The sequence below is a fragment of the Dermacentor albipictus genome, chromosome 6, assembly GCF_038994185.2.
Source record: "Dermacentor albipictus isolate Rhodes 1998 colony chromosome 6, USDA_Dalb.pri_finalv2, whole genome shotgun sequence".
Classification (NCBI taxonomy): domain Eukaryota; kingdom Metazoa; phylum Arthropoda; class Arachnida; order Ixodida; family Ixodidae; genus Dermacentor; species Dermacentor albipictus.
Window position 1 is genome coordinate 106,956,239 of NC_091826.1, and position 17,992 is coordinate 106,974,230.

Below are 17,992 nucleotides of genomic sequence, written 5' to 3' on the forward strand. Positions count from 1 at the left end.
CATTACGATAACTTGACTAGTTTACAAGTTACAAAAAGTTACATGTGTTGCACTTGTGGAAAACCTGGCACTTTAACGAAACATGACAGGGAGCTGCCTGTAATTTTAATCTTTGCTCAAAAGAGCACCACAGGGTAGAACAGTTCCAGAAATTTTTTAGCCAGCTTCTTTTTTTACACAGTACATCATGTTCACCTTCACCAACTGTACCAGAACTTGTTCACAAACTAGCATGCAGAAGAAAAAGCTAAGCCCTCAGCAAGATACTGAAGACTGTCATACCCGCAAGCATACTTCAGAGAATACATAAAAACAAACAGGATAAAAATTGGTCGAGGCACTCCCATGCTACCCTTACTACTGACAATGCAGAATACCCAAAACACACTTTTGAGAAAACGTCTCTCAAAGTTTTTGGAGCAGTTTACATCTTTCAAGATGCACCAGGGTTGTAGTTTTTCCTATCTTTGATTACAGGTGGTTTTTTGGGGTCTCTGCCCTTTGATTTCGTGCACACGAGACAATTTTCTGGCTCACTGATGCCCGACGCTCTATGTGCTTTGTCGTGCAGTTCGAGGTGCTGACACACGAAGTACCTGGCTGCGCAGTTCAAGGTGCCGATGTGCGAAATGCCTAGTCGCGGGCTCCTAGTCGAGGAGTCGACACTTGATAAGCTTAGTCACGCAATCCGAGGTGTCGAAGCGCGATGTGCTCAGTCGCGCAGTCCGAGGTGCCAAAGCGCGAAATGCTTAGTCGTGGGCTTAAGGAGTTTACACTCAATGTGCTTAGTCACGCAGTCCGAGGTGACGATGCGCGAAATGCCTAGACGTGGGCTCAAGGAGTGGACGCTCAATGTACGTAGCCGTGCAGTCGGAAGTGCCAATGCACAAAATGCTTAGGCGAGGGTCCAAGATGTCCATGCGCGATGTGCTTGATCGCCGAGTCGGAAACTGCTATGCACGAAATGCGTAGCCGCAGGTTCGAGGATTGCGTGTGCGATGTGCTTAGTCACGAATTCCGAAACAACAAGTGCTGAAAGGCTTAGCCACATGTCCGAGGGTTCTGCGCACGAATCTTGGTCGCAATGTCCACGCCCCTGATGCTCGGTATGCTTAGCTGCGGGTCTGAGAGGTCCACAAACGTAAGGATTGGCCATGCTACTGCAATGTTCGCGTAGCGCCCGTTTTGACATGTCGAGATTTTGGGAAGTGGTGACTTCCAGACTCGCGAGGTGCAAAGAGCCGAGCAGATGACATGAGCGCTGGACCAATGGCGAACCATGCTGGAATCACGTGGCGGGCACGGCCAATCGCAGATTCCGGCCTGACCTTCAATAATTTGCTTTATGTGTGCTTGTTTCTGTATGGAGGAGGTAGCTAAAGCAGCAACCTTGAAGACGGAGAAATGCTCTTTCCGACGAGACCAAGATGGTCTCGTCGATTCCAAAGATTCCAAAGATATTGTGGCTTGAAAAATGCTGCTCTTTCTTGATTTCCGTGAAATTTGTTTTCACCACCTGGCTGATAAACCAAATTTGTTAGAGCACTTCTACGTGGTTTAAAGTGATTATATTTTGGAATCAGATAGAAAAGGAGTTATAGAAACTGAAAATGTGATTTAAAAAAAATTGATTTTTTTTGGCCATTTTTTGCAATGCGAAAGCCGCGTCCCCCATTAAAGGTTATCCACCAGGCGGCAATTTCTAAATCCAGAATTGTGAGAGAGAAATTGTTTTCCATTGAATTATAGGGGACACAATCATTTATATGCTGACTGCTATTATAGTCGCCTCGATGCTGTGTATCACCCAAGAGTAAAAAATAATCACGGGAGAATTTGGTGCCTGCACTCCTTTAACAGCACATAGAGACTGTCAGCTGGCCTTGCACATGAAAATAAATGCGCCAGGCTGTATGGAGCCTGAAAGTTACAAATAGGTGTAGGTGATCTTGATATGCGTGACAAAGGCTGCCAACCGCGAGCAACACACACCTATTTTTTCAAATGCGTGGAAATTCTTATTGGTGGGTGTACAGTGTGAAAGAAAAAATTTGGTGGCAATTTAGCGGTCAGTGCAAGAGAAATGCAGCCGCATTAAGTTTCACCTCTTTGAGGGTCCAAATTCATGATTTAAATCACTTCAATGCATTGCAAAGTGCTGTTTGGGAGCTCACGCACACTTGCCAGAGTGTGCTCACTCCTGGTTAAACACCTTGGCAGGCTTCACTTTGTATTGAGCTATCGAAAGCACTTCAATATGTGCAAGTTGGAGACGGCTACCATCCATCAGTCAAGCTGATGCAGGGCAAAGCTGGTCCACACCACATAGCACGGCCAGACTGGAGCATATGAGCGCAAGTGCACGCTCAAGCCCTGTCGTGCACAAAGAAAACTCTGCGCATATGCACTACAGTTTCATGTAGTTGCGGTCTGCATGTAGCAAAGATATCATCACCACCATAGGGTGCCGTGTTTGGCGCGCTGTAGGCGCCAAAATCGGAAGTAGTGGTGCCTACATGAACATCCAAAATCAAATCTGAACTGCACGTCACAGTGCATGATGTTCAGTAGACGAAGTGCTGCGGCAGTGCCCCACTCCATCGTAGCCTTCACAGTGCAAGTCATTGAAAAAGGAGTGGAAGCATCGCAAATGGGATCATGTGCGACATTTAATGGCCAATAACTCTACTTCTGCTGAACGCATTGAATTACTTATTGCAGCAAAGTATTTCTGATATAGTCTATTTTAACTTCAAATGCATTTTTCGACTTCAATAAATAGTTGTTAAGGGCCCCCTTAACTCCTTTCTATTATTCACATAGAAAAGAGTATTAAAGGATGCTGCCTTGCAAATCTCATGGCGGAAATCTTTTTCGAATCCTTCAAGTACAGAGTCATCGCACTAACGCACCGCTTTCTCTCTCTTTTCATGTCCGCTAGCACGCTGGAAGCTACATGGGAGAGAAGCCAAGGGGCAAAGCGCCACCCGAAAGTTGAGTGCCTACGTGGCGAGAGTACTTGTTGCAGCACCCCATGGCGGTCCCGGTAGACTACACTTTGCAGCACACTGGTGCTATTTCGGAGACCACACACAGCAGACACGGCTATGTGTAACTGTCGTGTGTAGACCGGCAGTGCAATGATGCAATAATTTTTTTTTTTATATCGCAGGCGTAAATATGTTCCATTTATATAACTTAAATTCAGCACATATAAGTCAGCAAATAGCTGTTGGTGGGTACAGTTGCGCTTGCGATGAGGCTGCATGCCGGCACTGAGGAAGCAAGAGTTAGCGATTTTTCGCTGTTTTTGACAGGAGATTGAAAGTTCCCTGCTGCATGCAGGGCAATAATATTTGGCTCACATGTTCACAGGAGCCTCTTCTTCTATAGATTAGCAACATTTTCTTACCACATTCAAAAGAGTGTTTTGGGGCCCCTTTAAGTGCTTGTATCATCATTGTTGTGGATACAGACATGTTCGTAAGCTTGAACTCAGGTTTGGTAGAGAGACTAAATCCGCAACAACAAGGTTATTGAAGTGCGCAATTACAATAGGAAAGCCAGACAGACACCCAGAAAACTGGGCAACAATCCCAACCTAAACACAAAGGGACTAACACCCATACTGAAGCAATCGCAATCACTTACGTCGAGTGCCAACTCCCTTTAGTCGACAATAAAGCCAGAGAAGTAGTTAAGGGCAGATCTACTCAGAAAGCTTTTTGTTTAGATATTTGTGACAGCTCAATGAAACTTTCACCATTTACAGAGTTTGAGCTCCTCTTTTCAAATTTGCTCCTTGTTTTTCGGCAACTCATTTTGTTAATTACTTGCACACCATGCATATGTAAAAACAATGAATTTTCGCACGAGATTAGGAGATAACAGTGAGCACAAGAAAACACTAAAAGGTAGCTCATGCTGCTCCTAATGAATAGCAGAATTCAATAAAGCAAAAAATAAAGCACAACATTTGTCCTTAAGTCTGTGTTTCAGTTTTATCATTCTCAACGAAGAAACTTCTGAAATTATTGTACTGAATAAGTTTGTGGAAAGCTCTGAAAGTTGTTTCTTTGAATTCAGGACATGTTAAAGCATAAGCATGCTAAATTTTATTGTGATGAGACTACATAAAGTGCACAAATTTTTAATGCACAAGCGCTAAAAATGCTACAAAATGAAGAACTGACAAAAACACACTTGAAAGTTAAAAAAAAGAATGTGACGCTAGGCTTCGGCGGGGTAACAATTTTTTTTCTGTCTTTTTTTCTTTCTTTTTTTTCCCCTTTTCAGCAAGAATGCGGCAGTGCCGAAGTAGGCTCCGAGATAAGAGGGTTAGGCCTACATCCCCATGAAAAGTCAAGAATTCGCACTTTCACAAACCACCACGAGTGCTTTTCACATTTTTTACTAACTTGTTCCTTTTTAGCTTTGATATTGTAATACATAAAAGAAGAGGCTTGGATGAATAGAACACACGAAGTCAACATTTTTCTGAAAAAATTATGGTTTTTTGACCCTCACCTCCCCTTAAGAACCATGTAACAAGTGACAGAATGAAAAATTTTAGGTGCAACATTAAAAGACAGGACAGAGGTGTGGATTAAAGAGCAAACAGCGGTAACCAATATTCTAGTTCACATTAAAAGGAAAAAATAGAGCAGAGGAGGTCTTGTAATGAATAGGGCAGGTAACTGGTGGTCTATCAGAACTGCAGACTGGGTGCCAAAGGAAGGGAAGTGCAGTTGAGGACGACAAGTAATTAAGTGGTGGGATGAAATTAGGAAATTCGCAGGCATAATTTCGCATTAGCTAGCGCAAAATAGGGGCGATTGGAGATCACTGAGAGAGGCCTTTGTCTTGCAGTTGAGCATAAAAAATAAGTTGGTTATGATGATCTCTTGGCAGGATGAACTATTGATCACATGAGAGAGAGAGATAACAATGCAACCAGCGGAAACCTCCATGTCGTGAAAACGTCAGAGATGTTCCAAGTACTTATCCACAGATGATAAGCATTGGGCCTTAGCCTCCTGCAATGTCGTTTAGTGAAGTGCCATTTAAACAATGAGACACAACTGTCGCCCACGAGAAACCTTACAGACTATCATGCACAAAAAGAGATGCGGCCGTGCACGCTGGAGTTTGCTTATCCCATTAGAATACAGTCAACGACCGATATTTCTGGCTCCGTAGGTGCCGCAAGAACATCAGAAAAATCTGGCAATCAGAAAGATGAATGCATGTCTTTTACTGAACTCAAAGGCTCAAATCACCACAGGCACATCCGAAATAGCTCTGAATGCCTGTCAGTACACTTATTAGGCATATCTTATTTTGTTATCATGCACTGTGTGTGTCAGATGTGCCTTCTGTTGTCCTTGTCAAGCTTGCGCTATAACAAAATAAGATATGCCGTACCAACAAGCCCCTATTGCTATACTTATTAGGCGTATCGGTGCTCGTACTTGGATAGGAGGCGGCGGGGGCATGCGCTTATAATTAAGGGTTACATACCGTGTACCGTGACAATTGCCCCTTCCCACACTTGGTATGCTTCACAGCAATACTTCTGTCAACCAAAGGACCAGGCAGGATTCCGTAAAGGCTACTCAACAATAGACCATATTCACACTATCAATCAGGTTATAGAGAAATGTGTGGAATATAACCAACCCTTATATATAGCTTTCATTGATTACGAGAAAGCATTTGATTCTGTCGAAACCTCAGCAGTCATGGAGGCATTACGGAATCATGGTGTAGACGAGCCGTATGTAACAATACTGAAAGATATCTATAGCGGCTCCACAGCCACTGTAGTCCTCCATAAAGAAAGCAACAAAATCCCAATAAAGAAAGGCGTCAGGCAGGGAGATACGATCTCTCCAATGCTATTCACAGCGTGTTTACAGGAGGTATTCAGAGACCTGGATTAAGAAGAAATGGGGATAAAAGTTAATGGAGAATACCTTAGTAACTTGCGATTCGCTGATGATATTGCCTTGCTTAGTAACTCAGGGGACCAACTGCAATGCATGCTCACTGACCTCGAGAGGCAAAGCAGAAGAGTGGGTCTAAAAATTAATCTGCAGAAAACTAAAGTAATGTTTAACAGTCTCGGAAGAGAAGAGCGATTTACAATCGGCAGCGAGGCACTGGAAGTCGTAAGGGAATACATCTACTTAGGGCAGGTAGTGACTGCAGATCCGGATCCTGAGACGGAAATAATCAGAAGAATAAGAATGGGCTGGGGTGCGTTTGGCAGGCATTCTCAGATCATGAACAGCAGGTTGCCATTATCCCTCAAGAGAAAAGTGTATAATAGCTGTGTCTTACCAGTACTCACCTACGGGGGCAGAAACCTGGAGGCTTACGAAAAGGGTTCTACTCAAATTGAGGATGACGCAACGAGCTATGGAAAGAAGAATGATAGGTGTAACGTTAAGGGATAAGAAAAGAGCAGATTGGGTGAGGCAACAAACGCGAGTTAATGACATCTTAGTTGAAATCAAGAAAAAGAAATGGGCATGGGCAGGACATGTAATGAGGAGGGAAGATAACCGATGGTCATTAAGGGTTACGGACTGGATTCCAAGGGTAGGGAAGTGTAGCAGGGGGCGGCAGAAAGTTAGGTGGGCGGATGAAATTAAGAAGTTTGCAGGGACGGCATGGCCACAATTAGTACATGACCGGGGTTGTTGGAGAAATATGGGAGAGGCCTTTGCCCTGCAGTGGGCGTAACCAGGCCGATGATGATAATGATGATGAGGACAGCAATACTTTGGTTATGTTTCACCGCGTAACACGGTTGTATCGAGGCGAAGCTGACTTTCGGGAACCGGCATTATGCAATGTGCCTTGCTATCCGAGCTTCGAAGCCAATGGCGAGAATTACAAAGACGGAGTCGGCGCCATTGTTGACAGCGGCAAATTGTTTCAATGAAATGCCCGGCATCGAGCAGCAAGAAGCTTGGTAGAGAACGTTGAAGTGGCTAGGCCTAGCGTTGACCCTGGGTGCCCTGGGTGCGGTGACCTTGGGTGCGAGAGCGCCGGTTCGAGGCGGCGAGATAATCAAAAGGGCAGCGGTGGTGGCTTCGATTAATGCCATTTCGGACCTGTGGCCACGGGTAAAAGTCCAGAAAATTTGTCGGTGAAGGTTTTTTGCATCTGAAATTTCAGACGTTCTTGACTCATTGACTTCATGGAGTATGTAGTGGTGCCACGAAGGTGTCCGAATTATAGAGCATATCAGAAAAATCGGTCGCTGACTGTAGTGCCAAAGGAAAATAGAAAATTTAGGCTTCGTACCGATTATTGCATGATTAATAAGCAAATCAATATGTTTTCATTCTCTATGCTATGCACTACAGCATTATTAATGAAGTGGGAGGCTGTCATTGTTTTCCTACAATTGACCTTTGTAAAGGGTATTGGCAGATACCATTCGGGAGATTTCACACAACAAGTTGCGGTGAGTTATCTCTTTTTGTCAGCATGGCGGACACTTACGCAATGTAATTTTCAAGAAATAGCGAAACATATTTCTCCACAAGAACAATGTATTTTTGTGAACAAATAAACATATACACTTTCCCCTGAAGTATTGTTTTATTTTCAAGAGCCTCAGGTGTTTTGGCGCACCCTGTAGTTCTAATACGAAATAGTTTATCTGTAGAAGTATTCAAAACATCAAGGATTAAAAAAAAACAGCCCTACAAAATGTGTGCAGTGAGATTTCAACTGCACTACTAACGTAGCTTCTGTTGCTTTGCCTGCTAAGCATGAAAGTCATTATCACTACTGACTTCTATGATCACATTACACTTGTGTAGCTTGCACAGCATTGCCTGGAGAGTATAAAATGGAGCATGAACAAAGTCACTATCACTATTACCTGTTGCCCCTCGGACTCCGACAGTGGTGTCAGTTCATCCAGACCTCCCCCTCCTCCTGGAGCCTGCTGCTGATCAGGGTACGATGTCTCAGATGCCAGCAGACCACGCAGCATCTGCCCTTCTTGGTGCAACGCCCCAGATGGTGGTTCGTCAACCACTCGAGCTTGCGGAATATTCGTCTGCTGCGCTGGCATCACCAGCTCAGAAAATGCTGGTGGGAACCTCCAGGGCTGTGCGATGGATGCGCGCATCGCCACTCCACGCACGGGTGCTCGCATTGAGTCTGGAAGGAAATGTAAAGCAGAACCATCGACCAGGTGACTAAAATAACTAACCGCACACCTGGCTCCTACACCGAAACTTCCCATTTGCTCCTGCCTCTTTCAAATCAGTACTGTTGCATAAGACTTTGGTGGATATTAAGCTTGCATATGCCTCTTGTGTTTGGGATCCTTTTACTACCTTATTTACTTGATTATAATGCACACTCAATTGTAATGCGCACTTGATTTTTTCATGACCAGAATCCAAGAATCTAATGCACCCAATTTAATGCGCACCCCTATTTTCATACTTCATAAAATGCAAACTGCAATATTTTGACCCTGCTGAAGTGCAATTTAAACCCCAGCTGGGTGTTTAAATTGCTTTACTGTTGGACACCAGCTGGTGGCGTTCAATATTAGAGGAACTGACAACCGGCCAGAAGGTTTCATGAGAAATAAAAAGACCATGCTTTATATTGATAGAATCGAGCATGCTGTTTGCAATTTAAGCACGAATTATAATTTTAAATTGGCATAGAAGGTAACAAAAGACAGTAAGTGGTGTGAAGTGGCAATGAAACCTTGGTACCCAAGACGTATTCAATGAGATTACTGTATGCAAGTCTGCTGTTATTTAGCACCCCCTACTTATTGCTTAAAATATAATACATACATTTGCATTTTATTTCATGTGTATTACGAACTAAAACACAAATTCATGCTCATGAGCAGTGCTCATTAGCATGAGAAGTTACAACCACTGCTGTATGCTGTTATTGTCAACAAAAGTATTCACCCTGGAGCATGCTATTATACTAAAATAAATAGTGTGATGTCAGTGCTGTCGTAACAGTTGACAAAAAAATTTACCGACAAAGAAGAGGAAAGCCTGCTGATTGCACCAAACTCTCTACCACGTGGCTGACACCTGAACAACTGTGGGGAAGAAAGAACGGAAAAGACACCAAGATAGAAAGGAAGAGAGCACTTGGAGCTGAGAGCTCTTCTGGCATAAGTTGTTCTGCAAATACTTCTGAAGCACTATTTAATAAGTACCACACACTTGGCCTTTCCATTGACAATGCCTTCACTGGCCATGTGGATCCACTATCATACAATGTAAAGCACATTGTAGTCTGGCCAACTTCACTGATTGATCAGGATTGACAGCATGCCTAATGTATGTGAGGTAGCAGAATTAAAAAATGTTAAGTAGTAGGCTCAAGGTTAGCATTGTAACTTTCAGCATTTATTCCAAGTGCCTATAGCGTACGCAGAGTTGCTTATGCCATGACAGTTGAGGAAATGCTAAGACCTGTACTATGCAGCAGTGACTGACATCCAAGCAAGTCAGTGGTTCAGAGGATTATGGAGGCTTGAAGTGGTCAACAGTGGTCAAACAAGGAATGTAGCCAAAGCTGTTTCAAGAAGAGGTCATGGTTTTTGGGAAGTTACTGCAAAAATCCGAGACTTGAAGAAAAGGACAACTAGAAGCGGTAACATATAAAAGTGCCTACATTTGAAGTAATGTAACATAGCAGAGTGTGGTTGTAGACCAGTTGGTTATCCATGATTCTGGGAAGTTATCACAAGAAAACACTGGACTTGAAGAAAGGGACAACACGAAGCGGTAACACATAAAAGTGCCTACTTTTGAAGTAATGTAACATAGCAGAGTGTGGGTGTAGGCCAGTTCGTCTATACTACACTAATGCTCTACCAGCAGCATTAAAGGCGACCACAGCGTGTCATTTGAGCAGAGCAGTAGCGGCACACTGGATCTGACGGTGGTTGTGGGTACCAAGTTAACCTAAGTATAAATAAATTTGAAATGTTTCGTGCATGGGTGCCAGTCTGCTACGACATTCATGACTATTGCTTTAATGATAGTGCAGTTGTTTTAAGCCAAGTTCCAGCATAAAACAAAGGTGCACTGGTGTTCCGGAGCACCTGCACTTACCATCTTTAGGCCACTGCTGCCACCAGTCGCTGAATTGGGTGGCTTAGTGTGTAACAGTGCAGGGCAGTATCGAAGATACATCTTAGATACTATCTTAGGTACTCTTTGGGTATCTTGTATCTGTACCATGACACATCTGGCAACACGTGTATCAGTATCTGTATTTTTGATACTACATGAAAGAATGTATCGTGTATTTAAGATACAAGATACTGCTATCGCAACATCACCGTGCGAAACCATAAACATTGGCTGAACTCCGCTTCGCAAGCTGATACTGCTGCCACTAAGCCACCTCTAGCGAGGGCAGGCCATGAGGTCCCTATTGGTGGAGTAGGGTCACGTAGTGGTGCTCGCGCCATCTTGACAAAAACAAGTGCAAACGTCTGCATGCAGCCAAGCTTTTGTTTTCTTGATTTTTTTTGTTTTTAGTTGCGTTGGTGCCGTGACACTTTCTCATAGTCACCGTATTATGCTGCTTACACCACTGCATGCAGCGCCTTTTGCAGAAATTGTGAAGCCACTATAATGTCATTATCGAAGTTTGTCTTGCATGGTGCTTTCTTACGAATTCTGAAGAATGCAAGAATGGGTTGCCTTGCATCTAGTGGTTTTCACACATTAGCGATTTGAAGGATCTCATGGACGTAAGTTCGACGGTTGTGAACCAAAGCGTGGACTTCCGGGAGACTTGTGCATAAGGAGGCAATTTTGTGTATGTGACTGTTGCTCGCAAGCACCAAAAGTTCTTTTTCTCACTGCATTACATGATAAGAATTCTGTGAAATATAAAGCTATGAGAGCTGCACATAGGAAACTGCCTTTCTATTTTACTTGCATATATTTTTCTTTTTTTTAGGCTTACTCTTAGATTCTTTAGTGTTACAAATCACCAGATAATCAGAGCTATATAAGTGGTAGTGGTGTGAATAGCGGTGGTATCCTGCAACACTTTCTGCCACTACAATACGTATGAAACGTTTTTGAGCTGGCCAAATTATCTCAATGAAGAAAAATCGTAAAAGGATTGCACTTTAATGAATATGTCACTAACGAATGCTTCACACCAGCAGGTAATTGGAATATGAAGGTCACTGCATCTTTATGTGCTCTCTGTATATTCGATGCGTGACAAAAAATGTTGCTACCAGCGTTGTTCCTGCTGTACACCTGTCTGGCAACCCTGTATTGCATAAATGGTAATATGTTTACGGACAAGGTAAAACTCCACAGCGGTGTTTGCGCCATTGTGCAGAGGCTTCTTATTGACATTCTTGTAATTAGATGGCGACCAGGCAGCTGGTTGGCAAGCAGAGCAGCGACTCCCATCGATTACAAAAGTGCTGCTCAGATTATATGCTCAGATTATATGCTGCTCAGAGCGCAGCATATAAAGAGCTTTCATGTAAGCAGCTAAAGCAACCCCAATAAATTGTTTTGGAATAAAAGTATTATACTTTCAGCAAGAAAGACAAAATTTTAATATACTAAGACATTTTTTTCAAATGAAACAAGGTTGAACATCTTGAAGGGGCAGCACAAAAAGACGATGACAGAAGGCAGGAAACACACAGGACAGCGCTGTGTGTTTATGTGTGTTATATGTATGTGTGTTGACCTTATCCTTCTACAGAAACAAGGTTGGTCAGAGAAGAAATTTTCAAGCAGACATTTCTGTGCATACGCGCTTGATGCTACATTATAGTATACATTTATAATAAGAAATTTGCAAGTGTATCGAAGTATCTTAAGATGCAAATGGAAAGTGTTGTATCGGATACAGTAATTGTGTCAGTATCTTGTACCTGTATCTCAAATACTTGTTGCCCGAGTACCTCGTACAGTCGAACCCGGCAATATCAAACTCGCAGAAAAACACCTATCACTTCGATATAGAGCATAATTCAATATAAGCCTGCTAAATAATTGAATGTCATAAAAGCACACACCATTTATAAAATCACTTTATTGATAAAACTAGCTTAGTTTCGGACGAAATAGCCCTGCACTTTCTTCAGCTTGGGCAATTTCGCTGTCTGCGACACATGCACTTTTCCACATTGTCTAAGGAGTCGGAGCAGCTGAGGCTGGAACCTTCCGCATTCGTGCAGAAGCACCAGACTAGTGCGGGCGCACCAATCACTTCGGAGGATGTGGGCAAAGGACCGTCGTTGCTTTCCTCATTGTGCCCACTTTCACTTGGGCTCAGTACTATGTCAGCAATGTAGTCTTCATCTTCGGGCTCTCCCGTTTGCGATACCATCATTTGCGCTCACAAACTCATGCACCGTTGATTCGTCAACAGCTTCAGGAAATTCTGACAGCTCGCTCCAAACTTCAGCAACCCCTGCAACGGCTTCATCGCATTCATCAGAATTTACAGTCATCACCGAGCACGCAGAAGCAATTTCGGATGAACCACTCATACACGGCCGTGCATATGTGTCGGGCACTACGGGCACCGGGTTGAGAGTTTGGCCGCTTTAGCCCTAATCTCCCCCTTGTTCTTCAAGATCGTGCTGAGAGTGTGTCACAGAGTGCATGCCCGTGCCCCTCTCAAAATGGCCGCCATTGCCGCAGCAACAGCAACGCCGCTTGCACAGCGATGGGGAAGAGAGCTTCCCATTGTCCTGAGCTCGCACAATCTGTTTGGTCACGTGTGTCGCCTGAGGGCGGCGGAGGGACGAGGCGGCTCGGCGAGCCGGCAGAGCTGTTTGGAAGATGGAGGAGGTTGGTCGGGCACTGGGGGACAGCTGAAGATATGGTCGGCAGGCTGAGATCCCCAGGCCGAAGCCTTCGCCGGTCGAGCGACAGACGGTGCAAGTCCGTCAGGATCTTCAGCAGCGAGGCTGCAGCAGCCTAACGCTCTTCAGATCGGGACCTCGGCAAGCACGCCCCAGATGAGCCTCGTGTTCCAGCCCGCTCTCAGAACTTTCCGCCGGACTCTCTTTTCTAATCGCGTTTAATCTTTCATTTGTTTATCCATCGCGTGTTAATTTTTGTATGTTCTGTTAGTGTAGTGTTTGCCGCATTTATTGTCGCGTATATTTTTTATTTGTGTCGCGGATTTTTTTGTTATTTCGCGAGTGTTAATGGTTCCCACGTGGTGGGCTTAGTGTCGCACGAGTGGTGTCAGGGCGTGTGCTGTGTGACCCGCATGCCTTCCGCGAGTTAGGACCCACTACTAGAAGTTTGCATGTTTTTTTCCATTATGTCTCGCGCATGATTTTATTGTATTAAATTGAGTGTGTGTGTTGTACGACGTCGCCTCCCGTCTCATGCGTCTGGTTCACGGTCGATCAGGCGTGGACCTTATCGCCGGTCAGCAGCCGAACCCTCAATAAACGCACGCGGGGTGGGTTTGTTGTCGCCGCATCCCCTCCGGTTCAGAGAGTGCGAATTACCTCACCACCAATCCTTGACAGAGTGCTCCTCAGAATCTTGCATGCTGTGAGGACATCTGACTTCTCACTGAGTTCAACTCGATTTGTGATTTCGAGTTTCTCGACGAAAGGCGAATTCTGCTGCTTCATCACGGCAACACTGCGAGAGAAGGCCCACACACAATGAACCAGGAAAGCAGCGAGACAACTCTCACTTTCGTCATCTTGCACGACGAGGGCACAAGAGACTCTGATTGGCTGTCTGAGCAAGCGCTGCGGGTGGGCCAGGATCATTTTTTGCAGGGGGGTGTCGACGGCTCGTGTGAGGCAGCGCGGTCACAGTAAGGAGAGCGGCTGGATGGAGCCGCGCCACCCGGTTTCCCCGCCACCGTAAGGGAAAGCTGACTTCTGGGGGCACTTTTCTGCCGCTTGACGTTCGATATATCTGGAGTTGCTGTTATTTTTGTTTGACGTAAGCATAATTTTTGCAATATATATTCACTGTAGCTATACCGTGTTCAGAAATTGTTCGATATATAGAATAATTCGATGTAAACAGGTTCGATATAGTCGGGTTCAACTGTATAGCCCTGGTGTGTAGTAAACACAATTGAAAGCTTCGCTTGTAGCTGGAGATATTTGCCTGGTTTGCAGAGCGCACATACCATATACACTCACGTAATGAGCACACTTCTTATCTACAAAAAAATGAAGCAATTTTGGGGGAGTTGGGAGGTGCATTTATTATGCGGGGTCAACTTTATGGGAACCTTTAAAAAGATCAAAAATTGATAAGTAAGCCGGTAATTATTTGAAAAATGCATTAGATAACTTATCTCTGCAGCAAAAATACAAGTACGCTATTTGCAAACCGTAACAGAATTTTTATTGCACTTCACTCCACATCGGAACCACCAGATCTGTTGTCCAGGTCACTGGCAGCTTCATCCACATTGTGGTGCCACAACAGCTCATTCTCACAGCCACATCCAGCTGTCTACCGTTATCGTAAGCACAATGCTGAAGTGCTGCTTTTCAGCACCTATTGCTTGACAAGCACAAGGCGTACAACTTTTAACTTGACAGTCCTGGTCATGGGAATGCCAAAGTTTACCAGCATTTTCATTTTGTGAGCAGATAAATTCTCTGTCCCGCAGTAGGTATTTAACTTGACTTGGGGCCCATCGCACACGCCAAAACCAAAGAGTGCAGAAAGTGAGCAACAGACATGTGAATTCGACACTATGACCGACTATGCTCACTATATTGACCAAGTGCCAGCTACCCCTTTTTCACTTGGACTTTCCCGTGCAATGAGCCCAGCTGTGCGTTGTGCACACATCCTCTCCTATTATGTCAGAGTAAAGTCCATAAACTGCACTGCAGTGAGCCAGTTGCAGTTTCTTTCTCTCTCGAGCATGCCAGCTGCTTTTGTTCCGGCACCGGTGGCAGGCATGGGGTAAGAACACTGAGCGTTATCCCGGTCACTCTTTCCGTCAGGTCCCAAACGACCAAGACAATGTGCAGCCTGTTCTTACTGCACGCTTGCCGCCAGCATTCTCTCTCTTTGCTGTCAGCTTCTCAGTCGTCAAACCACTGCCCTTGCAGGAGTGGCGCAACGGCATGTTTGTTGCTAGCATGGCTGTGCAGCCTACATCAGTTAACTGTAGAATTTCGTTTACATTATCTCGGCGTTTCTTATGTGGCATCATTATCACGTATTTCCAACACAGTGATGGACATAGATAAGTGCACTTGCTTTGCACATGAGCGAGCGCAAAAGATTCTAGTCTCTATGAGAAATTACAGCACGCCCGTACGATTGTGAGATTGCACAGTAGCAAAGTTGGGGGAGCGATTATTCTGTGAGGGAAAACAAAGATCAAAATTTTCAAAAGCAAAGTTGCGGGTGCTATTATTAAGTGAGTGTATGGATTACACAAGTATATACGGTAATATACAGCATGCAGACTGAAGTAGTTTGCCATGACACAGGTGGAAGCATGCCATAAATTGCAGTTCATGCATGAACTGCATGAAAACACATGCAAGTAAGCAAAGCTTTCCATTAGATTTTCTCTCAGCGACGGACTGAACGCCCACAAACATGACGCAATTGTTTATAGCTTTTCAGTTCAATATGTTATTTCAAATTTAAATTTAACAGAAACATACTGATGTACAAAATCGAATTGGTTTAACAGCTACTACCATGACACTGGCACTTACAATAGTAAATATTCACGCATTTAAAAGCAACGAAATATCCCGCAAATTTCAGCTGGCGAGAAGTGGTCAAAGCCCACATGCACACAACGCCACATGGGTAACAGTGGAAACGCAAGCATCATTTTACGACAGGCGATTAGTCAACAGAAAGCCAAATTTGCATTGCTGCATACCTCGCCATGCACGGGCCACTGCAGGCGATGCAACTCTATGCAGCTCTGGACGCAAGAAACAATTTTCTGCACCACCTGTGGCTTGAGCCACAAAGAATCTGGCTTGCCAGGATATTAGTTGGAATGCTTTATCAGGTAAGTCAGCACTCCTGTGTATCTCACTCCCATGCGAGCGACTTTGGAATATTTTTTTACTACCTGAGGTTCTTAAACATGCACCTGTCTAATTAGGTTTCTCAAATATTTTCTGATTGTTTCCAACATTTGAAAGTTGCAGAGACCAGCGAAGACTTCTGCGACCAGCTCGTTATGTGTCTGGCATGCAAATAGCATGCCTTCTGCCCACAGACAAAATAAATGACAACTCACCCATGTGAATCCGCATGTGCAGCCCCATGCTGTGTTTCCAGGCAAAGCACTTGCCGCAGTAGGGGCACTTGAAAGGCTTTTCGCCCGTGTGAATTCGCTGGTGCGGGACCAATTGGCTGCGGAAAGCAAACCGCTTCGAGCAGTACTGGCACTGCAGGCGGCCTGCCTTGGACCCACTGTCCTGAGGCTCACGTGAGCCACTGTTGGCAGCTGGCGGCAGCACAGGGTCAAAGCCAGAGCCATAGCCAGTGCCGCTGGTGCCCCAAGGGTCTGTCGACGAGGCTGCCAGAACCTGCTGCTGCCATGCTGAGAGAGAAGGGGGCTTCATGAGTCGTCAAACAACTCCCTCGATAGGACTAATCTCAAACACACAGGGCAGACGACTACCAAGACGTTACTTACTAAATACAATTTGAAAGTTATGACGTTACTTAAATCTGGTCCGTAAGAAACTAACAGCATGTCTCCAGCTATTACGTTTAATTCCTGTGATAGCATTACAGGGGTTTTACAGCCCTTAACATATCCTTCAGCTTTAGCACCAACAGAAGTGCGGATGACTAAAATGATGTGGCACATTGATTATTTCAGACTTCGCCTTTAATTAAGCTGAGTGAACAAATGACATGTCTATGTAAATGCATCAACACTGCCCCTTCTAGCTATTAAAGAAACTATGCTTCAGTTTTCCTGAGCTCAAGTGAGTCATAATGATTCATCTAATATGCAGTTGAATTTTAACCAAAGGTAGACGGGTCTACCAAACAATTTGTAAACCTTCTCTTGTGAAATTACCCTGGCAAGAAAGGAAAAGTGCATCGCCCACTGCTTCAAACTTGAGCACCGACCAAGGGACCAAAAAACTGCTAAGACAACTGTATGCTAGAAATATGTACCATGCTCCGAGATTCATATGATGGTAAAGCTGCATTTGAACAAGTAAAAAGCATGACTGAAGAGTTATCTTTTTTTTGTTGTTGTTGTTTAATGTGGAGAGATAAGGCTGCCCAACAGGTTGTTGTGCTGGTCCAGTTTCTACTCACACATATCAGAATAACGTGCTGAGACACTAGACTGAGGGCGTATTCATACCAGCAACTGACAAGGATCGCACGACCGGCGATGACTGGCAACCAAGGGGCAATACATGGCGATCGATTTTTCGCACCAGCCTTTGATGTAGTGTCTGGCTACGTGCCAGTCACCACGTCAAAATGTGTCATGATTGATGCCATTCACATCTGCTTGAACCGCCGTCGCCAGGTAAAATAAGCGTCAGCATATACGGACATCCTGTTCCTGCACCATTGATGGTTCAGTAGGTTTGCAATGCGTGGCTGAAAATGGAGCAGCGAGCAACTAACCCAAAACAGTCGCCTTTCGACCAAAACAGCCATTAGCAAGTACTTCAGCTTGTTAATGATGTCACACGATGTCAATGAGCTTTGTCATGCGATGTCTGTGAGTCACTAGTATGAATGAGCCCCAAGAGCAGAATGTGAATTTGTTCCCACCCTATCGTTAGTCTCACATTGCAGCACAGTTTTTTACAACACTGCCCTGGCTGTGCTTGTAGCAGTGGCTTCAATGAGTCAGAAGAAAGGTGCTAACTTTGCACTCTCCGGACAGCACTGGTTACAACACTTAGTTAACCGAAACAAACATAGACAAATGGACAGACGTTAAAAATCATACACACAGTACAAGTAAA

General features: G+C 44.5%; 1 protein-coding gene across 9 annotated transcripts in view; it reads right to left on the minus strand.

Annotated features, from left to right (window-relative positions):
- LOC135904986 (zinc finger protein 90-like) overlaps positions 1-17,992 on the minus strand; it is a 95,090-nt gene that overhangs the window by 52,767 nt on the left and 24,331 nt on the right. For all 9 annotated transcript variants that reach the window (XR_011515366.1, XR_011515367.1, XR_011515365.1 and 6 more), the window contains exons 4-5: positions 16,282-16,587; positions 7,901-8,184 (exon numbers count right to left, since the gene is read on the minus strand). Coding sequence is in view for 2 of the 9 variants with exons in the window: in XM_065435984.2 (XP_065292056.2) it covers positions 7,901-8,184; positions 16,282-16,587 (590 nt within the window). In the remaining 7 variants the exon portion in view is untranslated. The remainder of the gene's footprint in view (positions 1-7,900; positions 8,185-16,281; positions 16,588-17,992) is intronic.